At 36.2% G+C, this 27,320-nt stretch overlaps 1 protein-coding gene across 1 annotated transcript in view; it reads right to left on the bottom strand.

The window, feature by feature from the left end:
• Positions 1-5,795: 5,795 nt before the first annotated feature.
• Positions 5,796-27,320, bottom strand: part of cplx2b (complexin 2b) — a 40,587-nt gene continuing 19,062 nt past the window's right edge. The window contains exons 3-4 of the mRNA XM_073820808.1: positions 15,066-15,241; positions 5,796-12,248 (exon numbers count right to left, since the gene is read on the bottom strand). Coding sequence (XP_073676909.1) covers positions 12,051-12,248; positions 15,066-15,241 — 374 coding nt within the window. The 3' untranslated portion in view covers positions 5,796-12,050. The remainder of the gene's footprint in view (positions 12,249-15,065; positions 15,242-27,320) is intronic.

Here is a 27,320-nt window from a genome sequence, read left to right as displayed (position 1 = left end):
TGGGATTATATAAGACTTTAATTTATAAATGAAAAAACTCTTCTTTGTTCTCCCAAATTTATTGGTGTGCATGGCTAAATTATTATTTATTTGCTTTTATGAATCCCATTATAAATGTAAGTATAATGTAAATAATTAGCTTACTGTGTTAACTTAAAAATGAGTCACTGAATCGTTCACTCAAACAACTCAATTGCAATCCACTTCATTGAGATGCCAGTGCCATAATCAATATCAAATGCTTTATATCCCAAGCGCATTTGAAATAGTTCTGAATGATGCAACAAATCCTACATTAATCCATGGAATTCTCCTTTGTACGAAATTTGAATCGCATTCTCTCATTGAATCGTTTTCTCTGCTCTTAAGGTAAAGCCAGTAAACCTTCACCAGGCAGGTAATGCCTTCAGCTTTTTCCAGGATCAGAAGCGTTTCTAAAGAGGAAGCTCAGAGTTTGCACTGCGTTATGCTGCGGATCTGCAAATCCTAAAAGATATGGTTATTTACCTGCTGACCGGAATGGGTTATACTGGCACTCAGCTTCACATGCAAGATGTTAATTGATGGACTGGAGTGGTGTGGATTACTTGTGGATTATTGTGATGTTTTTATGTTTTCATTCTGACGGCACCCATTCACTGCAAATATTTCCCCAAATTTGTATTTTTTGCCCGAAATATTCCTTTAAACTTCACACTGCATTTAAATAGTTAATAGCCTCTCTGATCCATTTTATACAACATATATTTCATGTGGCTAAAGATCAAGTATGGTGCAGCAATTTACATTAAATGCATCCAGTATTCTGCCTAAGTTTGTTAGATTGTTTCAATTTTGGATGTTGAATTAATTGTAAAATTGTCTGACATTTGCATAATATATTGTATAAGAATGAGTCAGAATATTATGGTTATGGTATTATGGTTATAAAATCAGATGAGGGTTTTTGCATTTAAATGAACAGATATATTAAGAATAGAAATTTTTATGAACAGCCACCAGTGATAAAACAAATGAAATTTCTGACTGAAAGAGAATGAATCTGTCTTAAAGCACTTACATTCACAGTGTTTTATCAGGACTGCTTACATGAGGAGGATAGGTTATAGAAGATATAGTTTGAATGATCTATATTCTAAGTAGACTTTTACCAGCCGAGATGCAAAAAAGCCATATTTTTTCATGATTCATGTAATAGAAAATTGTCTTACACATGTCATAATAAATCACCACAGGTTAAACCACAGCAGAACACACAAATGAAGAGGTAGAAGTAAAACGCTTTCTGCTTTTCTCGGTTAAAATGACATGACACATTTTGGTATCTCCCCTAATTTCCATTTCAATAGATAGAGCTTCCAGGTCCCTTATGAGACTCTCTCTCGGTCCCTGAGGTCTTAATGGATTAGTTTCTCCACAATCATATTATTGGCTTTCGTTACTCTTCCAATTTGTCTTTCAATCCTTGCTCCAGTAATTTATGGGGCTTGATGTGAAAGAAAACATTTTTGACATGCAATTTATTAGCAGCCCACATAACCTTTGTCTGTTCAACAATTCGTTGTTTTTTCAACTGCTTTGGAATGAATAAAATTTGCAATTCACATGCAGGAGCAATATTTTATGCTTGGCCACTTTCCTGCTCTATTTGTGTTCAAATATTCAGATTGGACTACGCTTCTTACTGCAATCAAGCTGTTTCTTATGTGCAAACTTTAACTAGTTAGTTGCCTCTTCAGGAGACTGGATTTGGAACTGTAGTTACTTAAGAAGGATATTCGCTCTTTAAGGTGAGACACTGCAGGTGAATAGGGTAAAAAGAAATTAACTAATAGTTATGACCTTACTTACCCAGTTGATTGATTACATTGCAAATTTTTTTGTATTACAAGTTTTCTAAAATGTTATGTTTAAATATGCAAATGAGGCATTATTTAATGAAATATGCACTAATTTGCATACATTTCTAGAACAAAAATCTAAACACTGGATGAAGTCAGTTTCAAAATTTTTGTTTAATTTTTTTGACATATTAGAGTCAAAAGTTTTTACAGAGGGGATTTTGGGTATCTCATTTTGTCACTCCATAATTCAGAAAAAACTTAGAACAGATAGAAAATCTTTTTTTTTTACCATTTTTTGGGGGAAAAATGTATAAAATCAAGCAAATTATATATGAAAAAATCCCTTTGTAAAAACCTTCAGAATATAGACTGGAATAAAAATTTTAATTTTGGTGTGTGTAAGTGCTACTGAAGTGGAGATTTATGGCTCAGTGTAGGAGACAAAAACTCATTTTGAGAAAACGGCCTTTAAAAATATGTATTGTAATTGAAATCTATTGACACAAATAAAGTGCTATAAAAGAAACACTTAACAGTGTCTTTTGGATGTTTTCTTTCCACTAGTCTGAAAAAACACTTAAACCAAAAAGCTCAAAATCTCAAACTTGACAGATGCATGAAAAAGCAGTATTTTTGCCTGCAGTGTCTCCCCTTAACCCTTAAAGCCTGACATATGAAATGGCAGTCTAACAGCAGTTTGTTTTTATTTTTTTGCAAAGTTTGTTAAGTACACTCTTAAAAATAAAGGTGCTTCACGATGCCATGGAAGATCCTTTTTCGTCTAAATGGTTCCATAAAGAACCTTAAACATCTGAAGAACCTTTCTGTTTCACAAAAGGTTCTTTGTGGCGAAAGAAGGATCTTCAAAATAAAAAAAAAGGTAAGAAAGAGATGGTTCTTTAAACAACCTTTGACTGAATGGTTCTTTATGGAACCAAAAATGGTTCTTCTATGGCATCACTTGAAGAACCTTTTAAAGCACCTTTATTTTTAAGAGTGTATCATAAGCTTTTATAACAGATAATTGCTCAAAAGAAAGTTTGAGAAGTAGGACAAGCATATGAAGTAACCAACACAAAACCTGTCATCATCAGATCCTTACAGTCTCATAGGAGCATGATATATATAAACGTGAGTGGGCTTCGGTGAGCAAGTCCCACGTCAGCATTTGCTCATGAAATTCAGTCATAACCTTGCCTAATACATTTTTGGAAATCAGTGGGAGCTTTACTGTCAAAACAAGAGTTTGAAGGCAAAGTTATGAGACGTCCATCTGCTGACACTCCCTTTTTTAGTGCTTGAATGATTATAGTCTTGTTAGGGCTTCACAAGAATGTCAACATTTAAACCTTTTTATAAAGCATTTTTATTTGCCATTTCAAAAAATGGTCATTTAGGTTCATTAATGTAACAGATGTACAGTGATTTGGTTTGACAGATGTTGTATTACTTTACATGCAATAAGAAAATCATTCTCTACATTCTCCACACACTTATTTCCAGTATTTCCAGTTTGTTATATTTGACTTCTCATACGTTTGTTAACCTAATGCTTCTCTACTGATTGTTGTTTCTTTCAATGTATGTTCGTATTTTCTCGTCTTTGTTACATGCATTGTAAAGTGTCCTTGAGCTCTGGAAAGGCGCTATATAAATAAAAATTATTATTATTATTATTACTTAACCCTGGATCAAATACTTCTCATCCATTTTTTTTTTTTTGATAGCCTTTCAACTTTATCATAATCAAATATGATAGACATAGATATATGCAATGAAAATGAGTTAGTGTACTTTTAAGTCTGTTCTTAAGTGTTAAAAAAAATAGTTCACCCAAAAATGAAAATTTGCATCTTCATCTGAACAGATTTTGAGAAAGGCAGCATTACATCACTTGCTCACCAGCGGATCCTCTGCCGTCAATATGAGAGTCCAAACATCTGATAAAAACATCACAATAATCCAGAAGTAATCCGCACTCAAATCCATCACTTAACATCTTGTGAAACAAAAACGTATGTCTTTGTAAGAAACAAAACCATTATTAAGGCATTTTAACATTGCAACAGTCTATAAAAATGCTTTCTCCAGTCCATTTTTGTCTTCTCACATCAAAATCCACTGATGGATTTGTTAAGAACTGTTTTAATCTGTTATCCCTTGTAAACTGTTTGATCTGTGCATATTTTTTCCTGATTCAAACAAGATGGCTTTTCCACTTCAGAAACAATATCATGGATAAAGGACTTATGTTTTTTGCTGGAAGCAACATTTGAAGAAAAAATGTCTTCATGATGGATTTGTTCGTCTTCACAAGATGTTGTGAGCAAGATTGGTGAGCAAGTGGTATAATGCTACATTTCTCCAAATCTGTTTTGATGAAGAAACAAACTCATCTACATCTTGGAGGCACTGTAAAAAAAAACAATTTGTTGAATCAACTTAAAATAATTTGATACCTGGCTGCCTTATAATTTGAAGTTCAGTCAACTCAAAAAAGTTTAGTCATCTTAAAATGTTAAGTTGTACTAAGTGACAACTTAGGTAATTTACCCAGCTTTTGAGTTTAACCAACCAATTTCTTGTTAAGGCAACTCAAATATCTAAGTTGTCTCTTAATACAACTTAACATTTCAAGTTGACTAAACTTATTTGAGCTGACTGAACTTAAAATTTTAAGCCAGCGAGGTAGCAAATTATTTTAAGTTTACTCAACAAATTGCGTTTTTTTTTTTTTTTTGAAAGTGTGGCCTTTAGGTTAGTACATTTTTAGCAAATGCTTACTTTTGGGTGAACTATATTGATAAACTGATATGTTCAACCAAAGACACATTCTCCGTGTGTCATCATTAAAATAATTTCAGATCCATAAATGATTTGTTTTCTACTGCTAGACAGTCCGACAGCATCCTCATGTTTTAGCTGGAAGCAACATTTGAAGTAAAAATGTCTTCATGATGGATTTCTTCGTCTTCACAAGATGTTAGTTGATGGACTGGAGTGGTGTGGATTACTTGTGGAAGTTTAGCATCACTTGTTCATCAATGGATCCTCTGCAGTGAATGGGTGCCGTCAGAATGAGAGTCCAAACAGCTGATAAAAACACCACAAGTGATCCGTACCACTCCAGTCCATGGCTTCACAAGTTGTTAATTAATGGACTGGAGTGGTGTGGACTACTTGTGGATTATTGTGATGTTTTTATCAGCCGTTTGGACTCTGATTCTGACGGCACCCATTCACTCTAGAGGATTCAGTGGTGAGCAAGTGACAAAATGCAACATTTCTTTATCTGTTTTGATGAAGAAAAAACGGTATTGCTTAATGCTGACAGCATTACACACTCATTGACTATATGAGTTTGAAACATGAAAGCCTATTCAGCTTGGAAGTGTAATTTTATAGCTATAAATAACACAATGAGCATCTATTCTACAGTATCGTGCCTCGGGATAAACTGTGGCCAAACTACACTTTTTTCACACTCAAACTTACAAAAACTTGCCTAATTACAGCACCATGCTCATAACAAATTCTAGAGGGCTTATTTGATGAAACACACAAATATCTGTGTCTCAATGCAACACGCTCTTGTTTTTTTCCATTGCAGTTTTGATAAACATGATCATCTGACCAGATAAAGCTGAAAGGTTGCTGAGGTTCATTTTGATGTGAAGTAGTTGTTTATTCTGACCCAGAGTTCATGGCAAATGATCAGAAATGCAGTAAACAGTAAATCATTCTACTAAAGTTACATTTCCATATGGTTTGTAATTGCTTTTTTAAAGAAATGACATTCTAAAGTTGTTTTACAAACCACAGCAAGAGAATAAAAGTGTTATAAATCATATGTACCAGTATTTTACATATGTTTAAGAAACGACTTAAAACTGAAATGAACTGTTACAAACTCATTCAGGTCCCTGACAACAGAAACGAGCTCAAGTTGAATAGTTTAGACCTCTGCTTTTATTGTCATCCTGTACAGCCACAAAATTATGGCACAAACTCAGTTATTCAATAATAAACATACAGTATGATGAGAAAACATGCATGTCCAAAGCCTACATAAATGGCATTTGTCATGTATTAGATTAGGTATTTCTAAAATCCAATACACCTGATATGTACAAAATGATTAATATTTTCTAATGCTGAAACAAAAAGACCAGTCATGGCCTGCAGGTTGACAGTTCCCCAGCTGACAGTGTTGAAGGGTACTGTGGCAGTTCAAGGATATTTTTAATCAATTGAATGTTAGCAGTGATTCATCCAAAGTCTTTCCTTATTTATGCGCATACACGGACAGCGCTAAAGTAAAAAATAGCAATTTTTAATGGTATCATGCATTCACAGCCAAAGAATGAAAACAAATGACTCATTTTCCTCCATTCTTGAAATAAATTAAAGCATGCAAATGTTTGGTCCGAACCAACCAAATGGTTTACTAGAAATGTGAAACATAGCCCTTAACATAGACACTTTTAGTTTAGAGCATCATTACTCTTTTATATATTGATTAAATATTAAAACATCTCAATATGATTTCACAGGCTGTGACTTTAGCTGTTGTTAGTTCACTGAAATCTCATGGATATTCATCAATGAAATGTCATTGTGCTGTGTATTTATCATATTCATCACAAAATTGTCAGTACTCTTTTGTATTCATTTTTTATGTTAGGCATAATTCACCCAAGAATGACAATGTGCTGATAATGTTCAAGATGTAAACAAGTTTGTTTATTCATCAAAATAGATTTGGAGAAATTTAGCATGACTTATTCACCAATGGATCCTCTGGAGTGAATGGGTGCCGTCAGAATTAGAGTCCAAACAGCTGATAAAAACACCACAAGCAATCCGTACCACTCCAGTCCATGGCTTCACAATTCGTTCATTGATGGACTGGAGTTGTGTGGACTACTTGTGGATTATTGTGATGTTTTTATCAGCTGTTTGGACTCGCATTCTGACGACACCCATTCACTCCAGAGGATAAAGTGATGAGCAAGTGATGAAATGTTACATTTCTCCAATCCAAATCGGTTTTGAAAAAACAAGATGTAGATATAAATGAGTTGGTTTCTTCATCGTAACAGATTTGGAGAAATCGAGCATCATGTGTTCACCAGTGGATCCTCTGTAGTGAATGGGTGCCGTCAAAATTATAGTCCAAACAGCTGATAAAAACACCACAAGCAATCCATACCACTCCAGTCCAACAGTTAAAGTCTTGTGAAGTAAAAATCTATTGTTAAAGCATTTTATCTTTAATTTTCTGGCCAAGTCCATGATCCGGAATAACACTCCCTCCAGTGAAAAAGTCCATCTTCTGTTGTCTTATCACATCAAGATCCACCCACTTATTTGCTTAGATCCGAGTTTGGACTGTTTTCACTTGTAAACATCATGGCCTGTGTTTAATCTGTGCATATTTCTCTTCTGTTTGCCACTTTTTCACTGGAGAAAGCAATGGTTAAAATGTTAAAAAGTCATTATAATGACTTACTATTATTATTATTATTATTATTATTATTACAAACACAGCTTTTCACTTCACCAATTGTTAACTGATGGACTGGAGTGGTGTGAATTACTTGTGGACTATTGTGATGTTTTTAGCTGTTTGGACTCTCATTCTGACGGCACCCATTCACTGCAGAGGATCCATTGGTGAGCAAGTGGTATAATGCTACATTTCTCCAAATCTGTTTTGATGAAGATACCAACTTGTCTACATCTTGGATGCACTGTAAAAACAATTTGTTGAATCAACCTATAATAAAATGTTACCTGGCTGCCTTATAATTTTAAATTCAGTCAACTCAAAAAAGTTTAGTCAACTTAAAATGTTAAGTTGTACTAAGTGACAACTTAGGTATTTGAGTTGATTCAAAATACTTAAAATATTAAGGCAGCCAGGTAACTTACCCAGCTTTTAAGTTTAACAAACCAATTTTTTTAAGTCGACTCAAATATCTAAGTTGTCTCTTAGTACAACTTAACATTTCAAGTTGACTAAACTTATTTGAGCTGACTGAACTTAAAAATTTAAGGCAGCAAGGTAACAAATTATTTTAAGTTTACTATTTTTTTTTTTTTTTTTTTTACAGTGTGGCCTTTAAGTTAGTTCATTTTTAGCAAATGCTCACTTTTGGGTGAACTACAGTAGTCAACATTTGAAGTGGATCAAAAAAAAGTTAATTAAAGTTGTCCTAAGACAAGAACAGCTGTTGTTTTTGTTTTTAGGACACCCTTGATGAAAGGTTTTGATCCACTTCAAATGTTGACTACTGTATATCAATAAACGGATATGTTCGACCAAAGAAACAGAAGTCATCATTAAAATAATTTCAGATCCATAAATGATTTGTTTTCTACTGCTAGACATCTACAGTCCAACAGCGTCTTAAAAAGATTACAGAATCACCAACACAGTCAGCCCTTTTACCCAGTTTATTATGTAATCTTCATGTAATAGAAAAATTACATAAAATGAAATGTCTGATACATATGAAACAATGGAAGTTTCAATAAAGTAGGAGTTGACACCTAAAGCGTTTTGATTCTGTAGGAAATCAATCAGACCTCAAAAAGTATCTGAACAGGTGAGCTGCACTTAAACATGTATGAATTACTTTGTGCATTGTATAACAAAAATGAAAAAACGTATTGAACAGGTGTAGAATCAATTGTTTGCAAATGACACTTGGCTTGATATTTTATATCTTATGATTATGATCTCATTTAAGTACAACCAAAAGTGTCCAAATACTTTCTAGGGTGTTTAAATGTCATAAAGTTATGAACAACTGCATTGTGTTGACATGTCATATTTATGCCAAGAGGTATACTAGAAAATACAACTAATATAATATCACACTTTCATCAAGTTGTGAATGATAACTGACTAGAAATGACCCTAGTTGAGTAGCATCAACTGTTTTGAAATGTTCTCTCCGTTCTGTCAACCAAACAACCTGAATGATAGGCCTGATAATTCATCACATCCCATTAAGCAGATGGGAACTAATCCCTGGATAAAGGGTGCAGCTTCTGTTGCAGGGACAGCGATACATAAAAAGGTACAACCTGACAATCGGATTTGGTATTTAATGCAAAATTCATCTGCATGCATACATGAACATAAGGACTCCCATATACCCCGATTCCACCGTCTTTTCACGACAGCGGACACAGCCTGCTTTAGACTGTACACACATAAACACATCAACAGTACAACATGAAATAACATTGTACAGCACAAACAGATACAGACGCACTTACATTGAGAACATACAGCACATACAGTAGACCGTACTACAGTAGCGATCTTTTTAAAAGACTCTCTCGCTCTACGGAAAGTATATACACTTTCTGAAACACACCATGAAGAGTTAAATAGATTTTTAGAACATATTTTTACAGATGCATGACTACAAGATGATTATTTTTTTCATTAATTATTGCAGTCTAACAATATGGCTTTGACTAGTGAAAAACCTTTTAGCACTACAAAAATGAAAAAGTCAATCTCATTCTTTCCTTATAGTTGAATTTAAAAAACACACTTGCGTACTGCTAAAATCAAATTCTACTTGAGAGTAGCAATGTGTTTTTCTAAAGGATGTCATTCTGTTCTTACTAAGATTTTTCTTTTTCTTTTTGTTAAGCAAACTTTACAATCTTAAAAGCATTTTGATCACAGAACAACCAGCCTAATGGATAAGGATACATTCCTGTAGGCATATCATTTGCTAACAGAGTTTAAAAAGGGACACATTTTTCATCTGACTGATATTGTATGGAAAACATACAACTACTGACTTTTTGTCATGAAAACTTATCTATTGGTTGATATTTCCCATCATGCAATACAATACTCATTTGAGCATTACTTTACAAAATATGTTTGCCTCTTTAGCCCAGTTTTCATAAACATTCATGTAAACATTTAGCCAAAAATATGCGTCCAACATGTTTATCAAATGGCAGTGTTTCCTAAATGCTTAAAAACGTAATTTAATTGAAATAAAAAGCCTTAAGTTATCATATTTGCAACCCCACAGATTTTTCCAGCAGTAAGATTATTTTGGGCAGTATTTTTATAAATCACCATGTTGATATATTGTGTTTCACAGCAGGAATGATTGTTGTTCATCAGATGTATGAATATAATGGTTTCTCAAAATATTGTATTGAAGTAACAGTTCATTCAACATGCAGTTTATTCTCTCTTTGGTATTTTTTACTGTTGTGATTGAAGCTCATGCATTCCTAGTATTAATTTAGTATATATTTTCATTGATTAATAATTATTTTTGATGAAAAAACAATCTTGTCTACATCTTGGATGCACTGTAAAAACAATTTGAAAAAAATAATTTGTTACCTGGCTGCCTTATAATTTTAAGTTCAGTCAACTCAAAAAAGTCTAGTCAGCCTTTAATGTTAAGTTGTACTAAGTGACAACTTACCCAGCTTGTAAGTTTAACAAACCAAATTTTTTGTTAAGTCAACTCAAATATCTAAGTTGTGTCTTAGTACAACTTAACATTTCAGGTTGATTAAACGTATTTGAGCTGACTGAACTTAAAATTTGAAGGCAGCAAGGTAACAAATTACTTTAAGTTTACTCAACAAATTGCATTTTTTTTTACAGTGTGGCCTTTAAGTTAGTTCATTTTTAGCAAATGCTCACTTTTGTGCGAACTATATCAATAAACGGGTTAAACGGATTAAACAAATAATTATTTTCAAAAACTATGGAGGCCCTTTTCCATATTTTTAAGGTAATTGCGACTTTTAATCTTTACATACATATTCAGCTAAATATTTTGTGAACCATGTTTTGTTTTTTCTTGCAAAACAAGAAATCAGTCTCACAATTCAAACTTTTTTCCTCACAATTCTGAGATGAAAAGTCAGAACTGTAAGATATAAACTCACAACCGCAAAGAAAAAAATAATTTTGGGATAAAAAGTTACAATTACTTAAAACAAAATATTTCAGAACTCTCTCGGAACTCCCCAGAATTATGAAGAAAGTCAGAATTGTTCACAATAAACTTAAAACTCTATTGTTCTTGTCATTTACATCTTGCAATTCTGAGTTTACATCTCACAATTCTAAATTCTGAGACTGAAAAATCTCAATTGTAAGAGAGACTCACAACTGCAAGGAAAAAAAAGAATTTTGAGAAAAAAGGTTACAATTATTTTTTACATTTCTGTACACATTAGAATTCAGGTCAGACCTCTACATAATATTATAGAACATCTCAAATATTTTGTGAGCCATGTTTAAATTGCTTTCAAAAAAACTTTTGATGTGAAATCTACAAATAACAAACAAAATATGATTCTTTTTCATTTTTGTATGAGACCAGTTCTGATTGTCATGTGTGAGTGATCTAACATCAGATCTGCTTGTTTTGGAAATGATGAATGTGCTGTGAAACCCTGACTGACAATACGGTTTCAAGATCTTAAATCGTCCTGAATAACTTTTAATTGTAGAGACTATTTTGGTCCGGTTTGCACTTACTGAGCTTTTCCTGATCTTTGCTGGCAAGGCTAATGTGAATATTACTTGTGGTCAAATCAAGTTTTGATTCACACTAACAAAACTCAGATAAAAAATAAATAACAATACATCACAGACAATTGAGAACTGCCAGGCTGCAAACCATTTGAGCATTCAGGTGGTCTAATGTGGCACATCTAAGACAGTATATCAGCGTCTTCCATTTTAACAAATGGCAATGTGTAATTCACCATATAGTGAGATTTTGACCTCATGCACTACTGAAAGCATTACGGCTGCATTCTGCACAATTTCTCTGTGAAAAAAGGAACAGTTATAATCAAGCTAGCCTTTAAAAATGAAGTAATCATCATATCGCCAGTGCCAGAGCTCAACCTGTAATGTGCTGTTATCGTGGGGCTGATCGTTCAGTGCCTAAGGCAGATAACTAGTATCAGAGACCTTGGTGATCAGTAAACAAACACAGAGATCTATAGAAAATGTAAACAATTTGAACCTGAATGGCAGTGAAAGACCAAACGTTGTTGGGTTATGATTTGAATATCTATCCGTAAGAAAGAAACAAATAAAATTTTGTCAAGGCAGTGAAAAGCCTTTCACCTGTTTGGCAAAAATCCCCCCTCACCCATCTTTCTTGAGAAACAGCTTCGTGTCTGTTACTTTTTAAACATGTCCTGCAGAGGTCCGGGCAGGAATTTGAGAACGGTGTCTAGAATGCTCTCCTCGTCCTCGTCGTCATCCGCCCCGCAGCCTGCTGGGATGGCCTTTTTGGGGCGAGTCAAGGAGCCTTCGCATGCTTGTTCCATAGCCGCTTTCTCCTCTGCTTCCTTCTCTTCTTTCTTCTTTAGTCCGTACTAGATAAACATACATCAAATATGAAGTGACAATTAAACATGATAAAAACAGGAGCAGTGGATTATTAAAAATGCTGTGATAAACAATAGAGCTTTGAGGAATGGTATTATTTATGGATAAAATAAAATACCAAGTGCTCAAATAGCACAGGAATATTTGTAGCAATAGCCAAAAATGCATTGTATGGATCAAAATTATAAAATGATGCTTTAAATATGATTTTATGCCAAAAATCATTAGGATATTAAGTAAAGATGATGTTGCATGAAGATATTTTGTAAATTTTCTTACTGTAAATATATCAAAACTTAATTTTTGATTAGTAATACTGTGCATCACTTAGAACTTCATCTGGACAACTTTAAAGGCGATTCTCTCAATATTTAGATTTTTTTTGCACCCTCAAGAATGAGTGTTTTGAGTGGAAAACGACAAAAATATCAATTAAAAATATGTTTTGCAGTATTTTAGGTGAGCTTCAGTAAGTCTATACTACTGTCATCTATGTATTCATCAAATAACCAAGGAAAAACTTTAAAGGTTTAGAAAAAAATAAAGGTTTACACAAAAATATGAAGCAGCCCAACTGTTCAACATTTCAATATATATATTTTTTCATTTTAAAACCCTCAGATTCCAGATTTATATATATAAATACATAAATATATCATGTATCATGCTATTTCTTGTATATTTTGCTTATCAAATATAATTATCTTGTTTAAAGGATGTTTTGAGTGGAAAACAACAAAAATAACAATTAAAAATATATTTTTATATTGTTTTTGTATCAATTTGTATCCTGTTTTACATTAAAATATAAATAAAAATTCATGTCTAAAATTCCAATGCCCCAAAAATTCCCATTATATATATATTTTTTAAGAATATTTTATTTTGTTAACCTTAAGATTATTTTATTGTTTTTACACAGACACACACACACAAAGTAAATTAAAAGTGATAAAATAGAGGGGGAAAACAATTTGCCAAATAGGGAAGACAAATATAAATATATGGTAACACTTTAGAATAGGGAACACTTATTAACTATTAACTACGACTTTTCCCTCAATAAATTCCGAATTTGCTGCTTATTAATAGTTAGTAAGCTAGTTGTTAAGTTTAGGTATTGGGTAGGATTAGGGATGTAGAATAAGGTCATGTAGAATACGGCAGTAATATGTGCTTAATTAGTACTAATAAATGGCTAATATTCTAGTAATATGCATGCTAATAAGCAAAAACCGTAAAATAAAGTGTTACCAAATATATTTAGATATATCTGTTATCATGCTATTTCTTACTAATTTTGTTTATCAAGTATATTTGTCTGGTTTAAAGGATGTTTTGAGTGGAAAAAGACAAAAATATCAATTAAAATATGTTTTGCAGTATTTTAGGTGAGCTTCAGTAAGTCTATACTAAGGTTTATACAAAAATATGAAGCAGCCCAACTGTTCAACATTTCAATATATTTATTTATTTTTAATTTTCTGTTCATGAAAGAAACCTAATTGGGAAACTTTATTTTAATGGGAAATTTTATGCCATCATTAATTTTATGCCAAAATCATGAGGATATTAAGTAAGATCATGTTCCATGAAGATATTTGGTAAATTTCCTTACTGTAAATATATCAAAACTTAACTTTTGATTAGTAATATGTATCGCGTAGAACTTCATTTGGACAACTTTAAAACCGATTCTCTCAATATTTTGATTTTTTTGCACCCTAAGATGGCAGATTTTGAAATAGTCCTATCCTACAGGCTTGTGCACAATACAGAATGACTCCTAAATTACAATTCAATTCTTGAATTTGAATTGATGTCAAAAACAGGATCTAGAATTACAATTCGAATTTGAATTAAAGGAAGCAGAATTGCAATTCAATACAAATTCAAAGAAATTCATACACACAAGTGAAGTGTTCAACAATGAAGCTTTACAATATATGTCAGATATGATTTCATTACATATTCAATAAATTATATTAGTTTGAACTACTTGTACAGATTACACTGTGCTATTTGATTACTTTGAAATGAAAATAACATTTTGAACAAAATTAATCAAACATTGAGGGAGTCATTTATTTCAAGAATTTGGTCATTATCTATATGTTGGAACAAAATGTGCTATTAAATTACAAAATGAATGTAATTGTAAGTGAGATTCAACACATTCTTTCTGTTGTATGACTGTGTGGAATGTCTTTGAATTGCCATGAATTTAATTCCACTTCCTGTCATTCCAACTCCAATTCAAATTCAACTTCCTGTGGGGCGGAGTCAATTCAATTCAAATTGCAACTCATGAATTGAATGGCGGCCAATTCTGAAATTCTGAATTGTGCACAAGCCTGTTATCCTAACAAACCATAAGCTTATTTATTAAGCTTTCAGATGATAAACCTCAATTTCGAAAAACTGATTCTTATGACTGGTTTTGTGGTCCAGTGTCACATTTAGGATCGTGCTTGACCCTGTAATGACTTGATACTTCTGGCTAACGCTGCCGCTGTTTTCCTCTCTTAAGAATGAGCTGTTCAATTAGCTGTAATTAGGTGGCATTAAGACCTCCTGCAAATGTGACATTTCATTAAAGGGTAATGGAGATTCTGATTTAATGTGTTATTCCCACACACGCATTAATCTTTAAGTCCTGTCATCAAGGTATAATGGCTTCATCCTGCTTTAGTTCAAAATTGATTAGCAATTAGCAAACACTCCCATGTTTCCCAACGTCTGGTCTCAGTCTAATCAGCCGTCACAGGGAGCTGAAGTGAAGATGGGAAATGTGGAAAGCGTACCTTGTCTCGAATGACCTGTCTGACCTTTTCCCTCTCGGCCTCCATACGAGCGTGTTTGGCCTTTCGCTCTTCTTCTTGCTGTCTTAGCGCCTCCTGCCTCTCTTCCTCCTTCTTCTGGGCATCAGGGTCCTTCTCCTCCTCTCCACCTAACATCTTCCCCATGTCTTTGGTGGCACCTGTGCAATAAAGACCAAAGACATTTATTACCATCCCGAGGGTCATTTTAAACAAATTCTGCTCTTTTTAACATTTTATTCATCAAAGAATCCTGAAAAAATATTACAGGTTCCAAAAAAAAAAAAAAAAAAATACAGTGAAAGACATTTAATAATATTATAGAATATTTCTATTTTTTCTTTCTATGAAAGAATCCCCCAAAAGATGGAAATTACAAATGAATTTAAATTAATTATGTTTATTTTTTTTAATGTCTTAAAAAAATACTCATCAATGTTCCATTTCAAGATCAATTGATTTATTATCAATTTTGGAAACAGCTGCTTAATATTTGTTTTTGTAACGTGATTTTTTTTTTAAGGATTCTTTGACGAATAAAAGGTTAAAAAGAACAGCATTTATTCAAAATAGAACTCTTTTTATCAAGTTAACACATCCTTGCTAAATAAAAGTACTAATTATTTTGAAGAAGGTATGAATGAAAGAAAGAACGAAAGAAAGAAAGAAAGAAAGAAAGAAAGAAAGAAAGAAAGAAAGAAAGAAAGAAAGAAAGAAAGAAAGAAAGAAAGAAAGAAAGAAAGAAAGAAAAAGAAAAGACATTACAGACCCCAAACTTTGAAGGGTCATGTAAATTATTAGAAAATATTTCTATTTTAAATAAATTCTGCTCTTTTTAACATTTTATTAATCAAAGAATAATGAAAAAAGTATTACATGTTCCAAAAAAAAAAAAAATGACAGTGAAAGACATTTATAATATTATAGAATATTTCAATTTCTTCCTCAATTTTTTTTTTCTTTCCAGGAAAGAATCCAAAAAAAAAAAAAAAAAATGAAAGTTTAAAAAGAACAGCATTAATTAAAAATAGAAATCTATTTAACAATATAGGTCTTTGCTATCACTTTTTATCAAATTAACACGTCCATGCTGAATAAAAGTACTAATTTATTTTGAAGAAAGAAAGAAAGAAAGAAAGAAAGAAAGAAAGAAAGAAAGAATGAAAGAAAGAAAAAAGAAAAAGAAAAAAAGAAAGAAAGAAAGAAAAAATGAAAGAATGAAAGAATGAAAGAAAGAAATTAAAGAAAGAAAAAAGAAAAAGAAAGAAAGAAAAAATGAAAGAAAGAAAGAAAGAAAGAAAGAAAGAAAGAAAGAAAGATAGATAGAGAGAAAAACATTTCTGACTCCAAACTTTGAAGGGTTCTGTATATTGTTAGAAAATATTATTTTAAATAAATTTAGCTCTTTTTAACATTTTATTCATCAAAGAATCCTGAAAAAAGGATCACATGTTCCAATATATATATATATATATATATATATATATATATATATATATATATATATATATATATATATATATATATTCAGCTTTGCATCACAGGGATAAATTATATATTAACGTATATTAAAATAGAAACCCACTCTTATAAATTTAAATAATATTTATATATTATATAATAATATTTATACAGTTTTTTCCCCCTGTATTTTAAATCAAATAAATGCAGCCTTGAAGAGCAGAAAACCTTCCAAAAAAACATTCCAATCCCAAAATTTTGATCAGCAGAAAAAGTCAGTTAAATTTAAATAAAATAGAAGAAAATCTATTTTCTAACTAAGACAATCTGTTATCATGCTATTTCATACATATTTTTCTTATAAAGTATATTTATCTAGGATAACAAAATAAAAATACCAATTAAAATATTTTTTAATAATATATTTATTTTAGGCCAGTTAATCTGTACTACTACTGTCATTTGTTTTTTACCTATTCATTTTATTTTATTTTATTTTATCTTAATAAATGGTGTTGTTTTAGATCTTTATATTCATCAAAAAAACTAAAGATCAAGGTTTCAACAAAAAAAATTAAGCAGCTCAAATTTTTTCAACACTGAAAACTGAAAACGGAATAAATTACATTTACAATACATTTAAATATTTTTGATCATACAAATGCAGCCTGAACATAAGAGACTACTTTTAAAACCTCCAAACTTCTGTATAGTATTATAATTATATATGTGACCCTGGACCACAAAACCAGTCATAAGTAGCAATAGCCAGCAATACATTGTATGGGACAAAATGATCTTTTTCTCTTTTATGCCAAAAATCATTAGGATATTAAGTAAAGTCCATGTTCCATAAAGAGATTATGTAAATTTCCTACGTTAAATATATCAAAATTTAATTTTTGATTAGTAATATGCATTGCTAAAAACTTAATTTGGACAACTTTAAAGGTGATTTTCTCAATATTTATGATTTTTTTTGCACACTCAAATAGTTTCAAATAGTTGTATCTCAGCCAAATATTGTCCTATTCTAACAAACCATACATCAACAAAAACCTCAAATTAAAAAACTGATGCTTATGAAGTGGTCCAGGGTCACATATGTGCTCACGTTTTGCACTGTGCAATCTCCTAATATGATGATATACTGAAGCCAAAAGGATAAAGGCAAACAGAGCCACCAGAACGATGCATGTACCACTCCTCTCTCTGCCATCTGTTTCATTGGTGCAGCTCTAACTATCATGCTGTGTATTCTACATTGTGCTTTGGTTTCAACAAACAACAGCCAAAGGGCATTATGGGTAGTGCAGCAATAAATGCTCTGTGTCTGCATATACCTCGATGTTCACTTTAAACAAATGTTTCATAACACAAACCCAGCTGTGTTTGAGAGTCATACTTACTGATCTAAACGTTCTCAACAAGATTTGGTGGCAAATGTTGTACTATTGCTGTAAGTCATTAATCATTTGCATAATGGTTGTGCACAACATGTCTCTACAAGTAACTGTACACTCATTCATTATTAATGGCAGTCATTTATAATGCATGAGTGTGCATTTGAAATCCAGCGTCAAGGTCTATGCATTACCTTTACATGTGTTTAATTGCTTCCGTATGACACTCGGGACACTGGAGAGGAAAAGAGTGGCAGAGTACACTTCAAGCGGCCTTTAAATGTCTGCGTGTGTATGTCGAGGACAGCTTGAGTAGACATTACAGATCTCATATCATGTCAAGCTGCAGGTTGCTCATGGTCCACAAGGAGCGTATGCAGTCATTCAGTCATTCAGTTACTGAGGCCTCAGGTCATTCAGAGCCCACAATAAACCCCCACTAAACCAAGACCTGATCCATAATTAACAACCTGCTCAGTTTTGGCTGCTACTGTGACTCTAACTGTTAATTTAAGCATTTATATTTGAATTTTAATCATGACTAAAGGGAGCAAATGAGGGCTCTTAAGTAATTTTGTTAAATAATCTGTCTGAAATTATAAAATATTTTGGATATTACAGCCTTTAAATATATTAAAGCCTTTATATATGAAAGATAAATAAAAGATTATTTACTATCAAATAAAAAATATTTTTAAAAACTTGAGTAATTCAATATTATCTTTTGCTTCTCAAGTATACTTTTTTACAGAATGTCTGTATTTACCTAATGAATGAATGGATGTTTATGATTTTGGTTTATGACTTTTTCAAAAACAGTTTGCCAATAAAGGGGGGGAAAGCACTCATATGCTTCAAGTATATTATCTATTTTATATCTATCTTGCTTCAATATATTTATCTTTTTTTTCAGGATGTAATACAGATTCAGTTTTTACAGTATTTTTTATTTTATTTTACCTACTGGCAACGACAAACTAAATTAATTATAGGTTTAAGATTTTAGATTTAGGATAGATTTAAATTTGAACAATTTAATATTATATTTTAAAGTATATTTATCTACTTTTTTTACAGGATGTTAGTATGTTTTCTTGGAAAATATAGATTAAGATTTTTTTTTTTAGTATTATTATTTTATTAAAAGTTTTCCCTTTTATTTTTATTTTTTATTTTACCTACTGGCAATTTCTTCTCTTACAAACTAAATAAATTATAGGGTAACAATTTTTTAAAGAAAATGTCAATGAAAAAAATAACGAATTTAAGTAATTTAATATAATCTAATATAAGGTTCTCAGGTATATTTATCCATTTTACAGAACTTCTTACTTAAGAATTTTTTTGCAGTTGTTTAAGGTGAATTTCAGTCTGTATCACAGACTTATGTGTTCAAATATTAATTGCACATTGACAGCTAAAGTGTGAGTGTAAAGAAATTGAAAACAATTATGATTTTTGTCAAACAGGTGTCCTGACCACTCCTCTAATGGTTCTATTTAACGGACAGCCCCCAACTCATTCCACTGTCACTATTTGTTGAGCCACTGTTGCTGTTGTCAGGCCACTCAGGATGTTTAAGCACGCTATTAAAAAATGCTTCAGATGGTTCAGTCACGTCACATTAATTGTTCTAAAAAGACAATGCAACTGCTGTTCCTGAGAGCCTAAAGCAAGATGTAGGCCACTCAGTGTAGTCCTGTTGTCTGTTAAAAGCCACACAGAGGCTGGTTAACATAACAAAAGAGTTGCATCCCTCTATCAGACACTTCATGGCTTTACATCAAAGCACTTGGCAGGAACAGCAGTGATGGTTCTGGATAGTAGAGCAAATCTGGGCTCTGCATAACGATGGCACAGCGGCCGAACTGCATGCAGTACCTCTGAGAACAGCCTAATTCTTAATGATACGTGAATTATCAGTGCTTAGAAAATTAGCATATTAATTAGGTTCTTTTATAACAGTAAAGTAGTAGTAAAATAGGTCACTTGTATTTTATAACAAAAACACAGCTAGCATTTAAAGGGGTCATGAACTGCCTTCTTTTATTATTCTGTACAGTTCTCTGATAATCATAATGATAACTCATAATGATATCAAGATTTTTACATAAAAAAATAATAATTTAGATACAATAGGCTATTTTGTGTCCTGTTTTGACCCCTCTCATCAGAACGCTCTGTTTAACAGGCGTGGCGGACTGTAGATTGGTTAACAGTTGTATATGGACACATAAACACTCAGTACATATCAAATGGGGCTAAACAAGCAGAAATGTGGAAGTGGTCGGCGGGGTTAAGAAGGCAGTGATGTAGAATCATTGGGTGGGGTTAAACAGGCAGTGATGTAGAATCTGTGGGTGGGGCTAAACATGGAGTGATGTAGAATTGGAGGGCGGGGCTAAACAGGCAGCAATGTTAAACTGGTGGGCGGGGCTAAACAGACAGATGTAGAATCTGTGGGCAGAGCTAAACAGACAGATGCAGAACTAGAGGGCGGGGCTAAACAGGCAGCAATGTAGAATCAGTGGGTGGGGTTAAACAGGCAGTGATGTAGAATCTGTGGGTGGGGCTAAATAGGCAGTGATGTAGAACTGGAGGGCGGGGCTAAACAGGCAGCGATGTTGAACTGGTGGGTGGGGCTAAACAGACACAGATGTAGAATCTGTGGGCGGAGCTAAACAGACAGATGTAGAACTAGAGGGCAGGGCTAAACAGGCAGCGATGTAGAATCAGTGGGAGGGGTTAAACAGGCAGTGATGAAGAATCTGTGGGTTGGGGTTAAACAGGCAGAAATGTGGAATTGGTGGGCGGAGTTAAAAAGGCAGTGATGTAGAATCTGTGGGTGGGGTTAAACAGGCAGTGATGTAGAATCAGTAGGTGGGGTTAAACAGGCAGTGATGTAGAATCTGTGGGTGGGGTTAAACAGGCAGAAATGTGGAATTGGTGGGCGGAGTTAAAAAGGCAGTGATGTAGAATCTGTGGGTGGGGCTAAACAGGCAGTGATGTAGAATCAGTGGGTGGGGTTAAACAGGCAGTGATGTAGAATCTGTGGGTGGGGCTAAACAGGGAGTGATGTAGAATTGGAGGACAAACAAGCAGTGATGTAGAATCGGCAGAGCTTAACAGGCAGCGATGTAGAACTAGAGGGTGGGGTTAAACAGGCAGTGATGTAGAATCTGTGGGTGGGGCTAAACAGGCAGCGATGTAAAATTGGAGGACAAACAAGCAGTGATGTAGAATCGGCAGGGCTAAACAGGCAGTGATGTAGAATCTGTGGGCGGGGCTAAACAGGCAGTGATGTAGAATCTGTGGGTGGGGCTAAACATGGAGTGAATTAGAATTGGAGGGCGGGGCTAAACAGGCACAGATGTAGAATCTGTGGGCAGAGCTAAACAGACCGATGTAGAACTAGAGGGTGGGGCTAAACAGGCAGCAATGTAGAATCAGTGGGTGGGGTTAAACAGGCAGTGATGTAGAATCTGTGCGCGGGGCTAAACAGGTAGTGATGTAGAACTGGAGGGCGGGGCTAAACAGACACAGATGTAGAATCTGTGGGCGGGGTTAAACAGGCAGTGATGTAGAACTGGAGGGCGGGGCTAAACAGGCAGCGATGTTGAACTGGTGGGCGGGGCTAAACAGACAGATGTAGAATCTGTGGGCGGAGCTAAACAGGCAGCGATGTAGAACTAGAGGGTGAGGCTAAACAGGCAGCAATGTAGAATCAGTGGGTGGGGCTAAACAGACAGTGATGTAGAACTAGAGGGCGGGGCTAAACAGGCAGCAATGTAGAATCAGTGGGTGGGGTTAAACAGGCAGTGATGTAGAATCTGTGGTTGGGGCTAAACAGGCAGCGATGTAGAATTGGAGGACAAACAAGCAGTGATGTAGAATCGGCAGGGCTAAACAGGCAGCGATGTAGAACTAGAGGGCGGGGCTAAACAGGCAGCAATGTAGAATCAGTGGGTGGGGCTAAACAGACAGCAATGTAGAAACGGTGGGTGGGGCTAAACAGACAGCAATGTAGAATCTGTGGGCGGGGCTAAACAGGTAGCAATGTAGAACCAGTGGGTGGGGCTAAACAGACAGCAATGTAGAAACGGTGGGTGGGGCTAAACAGACAGCAATGTAGAATCAGTGGGTGGGGCTAAACAGACAGCAATGTAGAATCTGTGGGCGGGGCTAAACAGGCAGCAATGTAGAATCAGTGGGTGGGGCTAAACAGACAGCAATGTAGAAACGGTGGGTGGGGCTAAACAGACAGCAATGTAGAATCAGTGGGTGGGGCTAAACAGACAGCGTTGTAAAACTGGAGGGCAGGACTAAACAGGCAGCAATGTAGAATTGGTGGGTGGGGCTTAACAGACAGCGATGTAGAAACGGTGGGTGGGGCTAGACAGACAGTGATGTAAAACTGGAGGGCAGGGTTAAACAGACAGCGATGTAGAAATGGTGGGTGGGGCTAAACAGGCAGCAATGTAGAATCAGTGGGCGTGGCTAAACAGGCAGCAATGTAGAATCAGTGGGTGGGGCTAAACAGACAGCATTGTAAAACTGGAGGGCAGGACTAAACAGGCAGCAATGTAGAATTGGTGGGTGGGGCTTAACAGACAGCGATGTAGAATCAGTGGGTGGGGCTAAACAGGCAGCGACGTAGAATCAGTGGGCAGGGCTAAACAGGCAGCGATGTAGAATTGGTGGGCGGAGCTAAACAGGCAGCGACGTAGAATCAGGGGGTGGGGATAAACAGGCAGAGATGTTGAATTGGTGGGCAGGGTTAAAAAGGTGAGATGTAGAATCAGTGGGTGGGGCTAAACAGGCAGCAATGTAAGCAGGCATTGATCTTCTGCGGAGGTGGTGTTTAGCCACACTATTACATCAACAAGTGGCACATTTGGCTTTAATATAAGCTGTTTTTAGACTAAAGAGAAAGTTTTGTGTTCTAAAACTTATAGGATATGTCAAAAGATCAAGGAAATTTAGATTTCTAAAACAGTCTCAACAAATAGAAAAACAAATATCTTGCTTAAAATATCTTACACAAAAAGAAGGGAATCTGAGAATGATTCATGAGGCTGGAGAATGTATCTGGAGACATTTTGCTTGTGATTGCGTTTTTATGTCCCATTCACTTTTGTTCATACAATATTGCATGTTCAGATATTCATACAAAAAAATATTCAGTATGATCAAAAATGCTGGCGGTGAAAGAGTTAATAAGCAGGGCTGTTCTGGAGGACATTTTTTATTACATTATGCCCTTCTTCTGTTTTCCATCTTTCTTTAATAAAAGACTTTCACACCAACAGACAACAAACATAAAGGTTGTTTTTTCCCGTCTGCTGAACGCGGACTCTTCTCTGTGGGATCTTGAAGAAATTCTAAATGCTTCTGAATAATTTGCAAGGGTTGAGGAAATCAGGCTAGGAAGTCTGTTTAATAATGGATGATTTTCGTGAGTAAATCATGCTCCATTACCTCAGAGCTATCAAGTAGAATTTAAGCCTTGTTGGTATATAATATCTAGGCTTCAAACTAAGCAAAAAACTACAAAATTAGACGTTGGGATCAAATTCAGGTCACATTTACATATCAAAGTTTTTTTTTTTGATATATTAAAAGTGCCACATGACACATTTCTTTCATATTTCATTGTATGTTTCGCAATTCATAGTCTCAATCCAACGTCTCGCCCTCATCCATGCGGAACAGCAAAGGAACTGTGTAAAATACGATGTGCGCTGAAAAGACAATCTGGGTTTCTTAAAGACACCTCGTGCAGAAGGTCATTGAGTGGTCACAATGCAATCTGCTACATCTGGCCCACTCAAGGGAATTGACAGGGGAGAAATACATTTCGTTTTATTGCCCATAGTCACTCAGCTGATAAAACCAAATCACGAGATTGATTTAAGGGCTCAGTGACCTTTAGACAAACTTATGTTTAAAGGATGGTGCAAATCTATAACACATACTGTACAAACAGCATGTAAAATAAAGCAAAACTATAGGCAGATCAATAAGCACTTTGCTTTGTTATTGTTAAGAATGTATACATTTCAAAAACATATTACAGACTTTTTGTACAATGTGGTACCATTTTAAATTAACTGGTGTGATGACTATTACATACCTAAAATAAATAGCAATGTGTCAGAGTTCTACCACAGCAAGATCCACCAACCACGCCCCCTGAAGACACACACACACGTTCACTGTCACCTGAGTACTAATTACTCACCTGGATCCAATCAGCTCCCCTATATATACCCGGACAGATTCATTCCTCGTTGTCTGATCTACCGATCACACCCCTGCATGCTCTTCCCGTGGACTCTATGGTTTCCTGGTTCCATTGTTGGAATTACTTACCTGAACGCTGGACATCTCAGATAAGAACTCTTACCTCAATACCTGCTTCAATATACTTACCAAACCTGTTAATAAACTTACCTTTTATCTTATACATTCACCTCCGTCTCTGCCTCCCTCTGTGCTGTGACAGAAGATAAGACCAACAACATAATGGACAACGAGGAAACACCTGCACCAGATCAACTCACCGAACTCATCAAAGCCTTCAAAGCGGCGCTAACACCATCTCCCGCGCCGCCATCTGCCTCAGGAAGTCCCATGGCTTTACCAAACACATATTCGGGTGAAGCGGCTGAGTGTAGCGGTTTCCTACTGCAAGTCCAACTATTCATCAAGATGCAACCACAGCAATTTTCTACGGATGAATCGAAGGTAGCGTTTCTCATTTCCCTACTCACCGGAAAAGCTCTACAATGGGCGAAGTCAATATGGCAAGCTAAAACTCCTTTAATTCAGTCTTTTGAGCAATTCACCTGTCATTTCTCTGAGGTTTTCAGTTCAAACACAGATATACTCACCGTTTCTGATCAGCTCTTCCGACTGCAACAAGGTTCTTCTTCCATCCACGAGTACACCCTTCATTTCCGGACGCTGGCGGCGGCTAGTGGCTGGAATGAGACATCGCTGCTGGGTGCCTATCGTCACGGTCTCCACCCGGATATTCGCGCCGCTATGGCCATCTATGACGACAACATCGGGTTGGAGACCTTTCTACAGCGAGCTACGAGGGTATCCCAGCGCCTAGCCGCCTGCCAGCCACCTGAAACCGCTCTTCAGTCCGCTATGGTGGCAGCTTGCTCTCCAGTACCTTGACGTTCTGACCATGAGAGATGTGTTGAATCGATTTGCATGGGTTCTGGTACTGGAGAGCAAGCTGCCACCCAACTTCCTCCTCACCGGCCATGGGACTGTTCCATCGACCTGCTACCTGGGGCTCAATTACCTAAAGGACGCGTCTACCCTTTGTCCAACCCGGAGCGCCAGGCGATGGAGGAGTACATCCAGGAAGCATTGAAGCAAGGATTCATTCGATCATCCACCTCACCAGCTGCCTCAAGCTTCTTCTTCGTGGGTAAGAAGGATGGAGGTCTCCGTCCCTGCATTGATTACCGTCAACTTAATGCCAACATCCTCCAACAACCATACCCTCTTCCACTCGTTCCTGCCACCCTCGAGGAACTCCGTGGGGCTCACATCTTCTCCAAGCTGGACCTGCGGAGTGCTTATAACCTCGTTCGTATTCGTGCGGGAGACGAGTGGAAAACAGCATTCATAACACCTGCTGGCCACTATGAATACCTGGTTATGCCCTACGGTTTGTCCATCAGTCCCTCTGTCTTCCAAACGTTTATGAACGAGGTGTTCGGGGAATTTCTACATAAGTTTGTGGTCGTCTATATTGACGACATTCTGATTTATTCCCGGAACCAGGCCGAACATCGCCAGCACGTCCGTCAGGTCCTTCAAGTCTTGCGCCAACATCAGCTGTACCTCAAGCTTGAGAAGTGTGAGTTCCACCAGACTAAGATTCAGTTCCTGGGTTATAACATCAGCCCCGAGGGTGTGCAAATGAACCTGGAAAAGGTGCAGTCCATCCTGAAATGGCCCAAACCCAGTACAGTCAAGGAACTTCAACGCTTCCTGGGGTTTTCCAACTTCTACCGCCGATTCATAAAGGATTACAGTCTCATCACTGCACCCCTGACCTCCCTCCTACGTGGTCGACCCAAACATCTGGTCTGGACCACCTCTGCCCACGAAGCATTCCAGCAACTTAAGAAGATTTTCAGCACTGCTCCTCTCCTACACCATCCTAACCCCGATCTCCCGTTCGTAGTTGAGGTAGATGCATCCACCATCGGCATCGGAGCAGTGCTGTCGCAAGCAGCTGGTGAGTCCACTCTCCTCCATCCCTGTGCCTACTATTCCAAGAAACTGTCTCCGGCGGAGCAAAATTACGATGTAGGCAATCGTGAGTTACTTGCCATCAAACTCGCCTTGGAGGAGTGGCGTCATTGGCTGGAAGGGGCTAACCATCCGTTTACCATCATCACGGACCATAAAAACCTTCAATACCTTCGAGAAGCCAAACGACTCAACCCCCGCCAAGCCAGATGGGCATTATTCTTCACACGTTTCCAGTTCAAGATAACCTACCGTCCCGGATCCAAGAACATTCCTGCTGATGCTCTATCCAGACAATTCTCCCACGATGCCGTGGTTGAGCCTGAAAACATCATTCCTTCAGATCTCATTGTTAGCCCCATCCAGTGGGACATTGACACCTGGATCCACGACGCCACTCTCCAAGAGCCTGCTCCGCCGGAATGTCCAGAAGGTAAAATCTACGTACCCAGCTCCCAGCGTCAACACCTTCTGGACACAGTTCACCAGTCTCCGGGCTCTGGACACCCAGGTAGCAGACGGACCCTCTCGCTCATCCAATCTCGGTACTGGTGGTCCAGTATGACCCGGGATATCATCAGGTATGTCCAAAGCTGCTCAGTCTGTGCCACCTCTAATACTCCTCGTCATCTGCCCACAGGAAAGCTGGTGCCACTACCCATCCCGCAGAGACCCTGGTCCCATCTCGGGGTTGACTTTGTGACGGACCTCCCAGAATCTGAAGGTAACACCTGCGTGCTGGTTGTAGTGGACCGTTTCTCCAAGGCCTGCAAATTTCTCCCCTTGGCAGGCCTACCTACGGCTATGAACACCGCCGAGTTACTCTTCCAGCACGTATTCCGTCACTTTGGTCTCCCCAAGGAGATTGTGTCGGACCGGGGTCCACAATTCATCTCGCATGTATGGAAATCATTCTTCAAGTCACTTGGTGTTTCTGTTAATCTCTCATCAGGATACCACCCACAGACCAACGGCCAGACTGAGAGGAAGATCCAGGAGCTTGGACGTTACCTCCGGTCATACTGTTCCGCTAACCAACACAGCTGGAGCAGGTTCCTCCCGTGGGCCGAGTATGCACAGAACTCACTCCGCCAAG

This window comes from Garra rufa, chromosome 16 (genome assembly GCF_049309525.1).
Source record: "Garra rufa chromosome 16, GarRuf1.0, whole genome shotgun sequence".
Taxonomy (NCBI): domain Eukaryota; kingdom Metazoa; phylum Chordata; class Actinopteri; order Cypriniformes; family Cyprinidae; genus Garra; species Garra rufa.
Note: the sequence above shows the minus strand (reverse complement) of the source record. Positions and strands in the feature narration are given on the sequence as shown.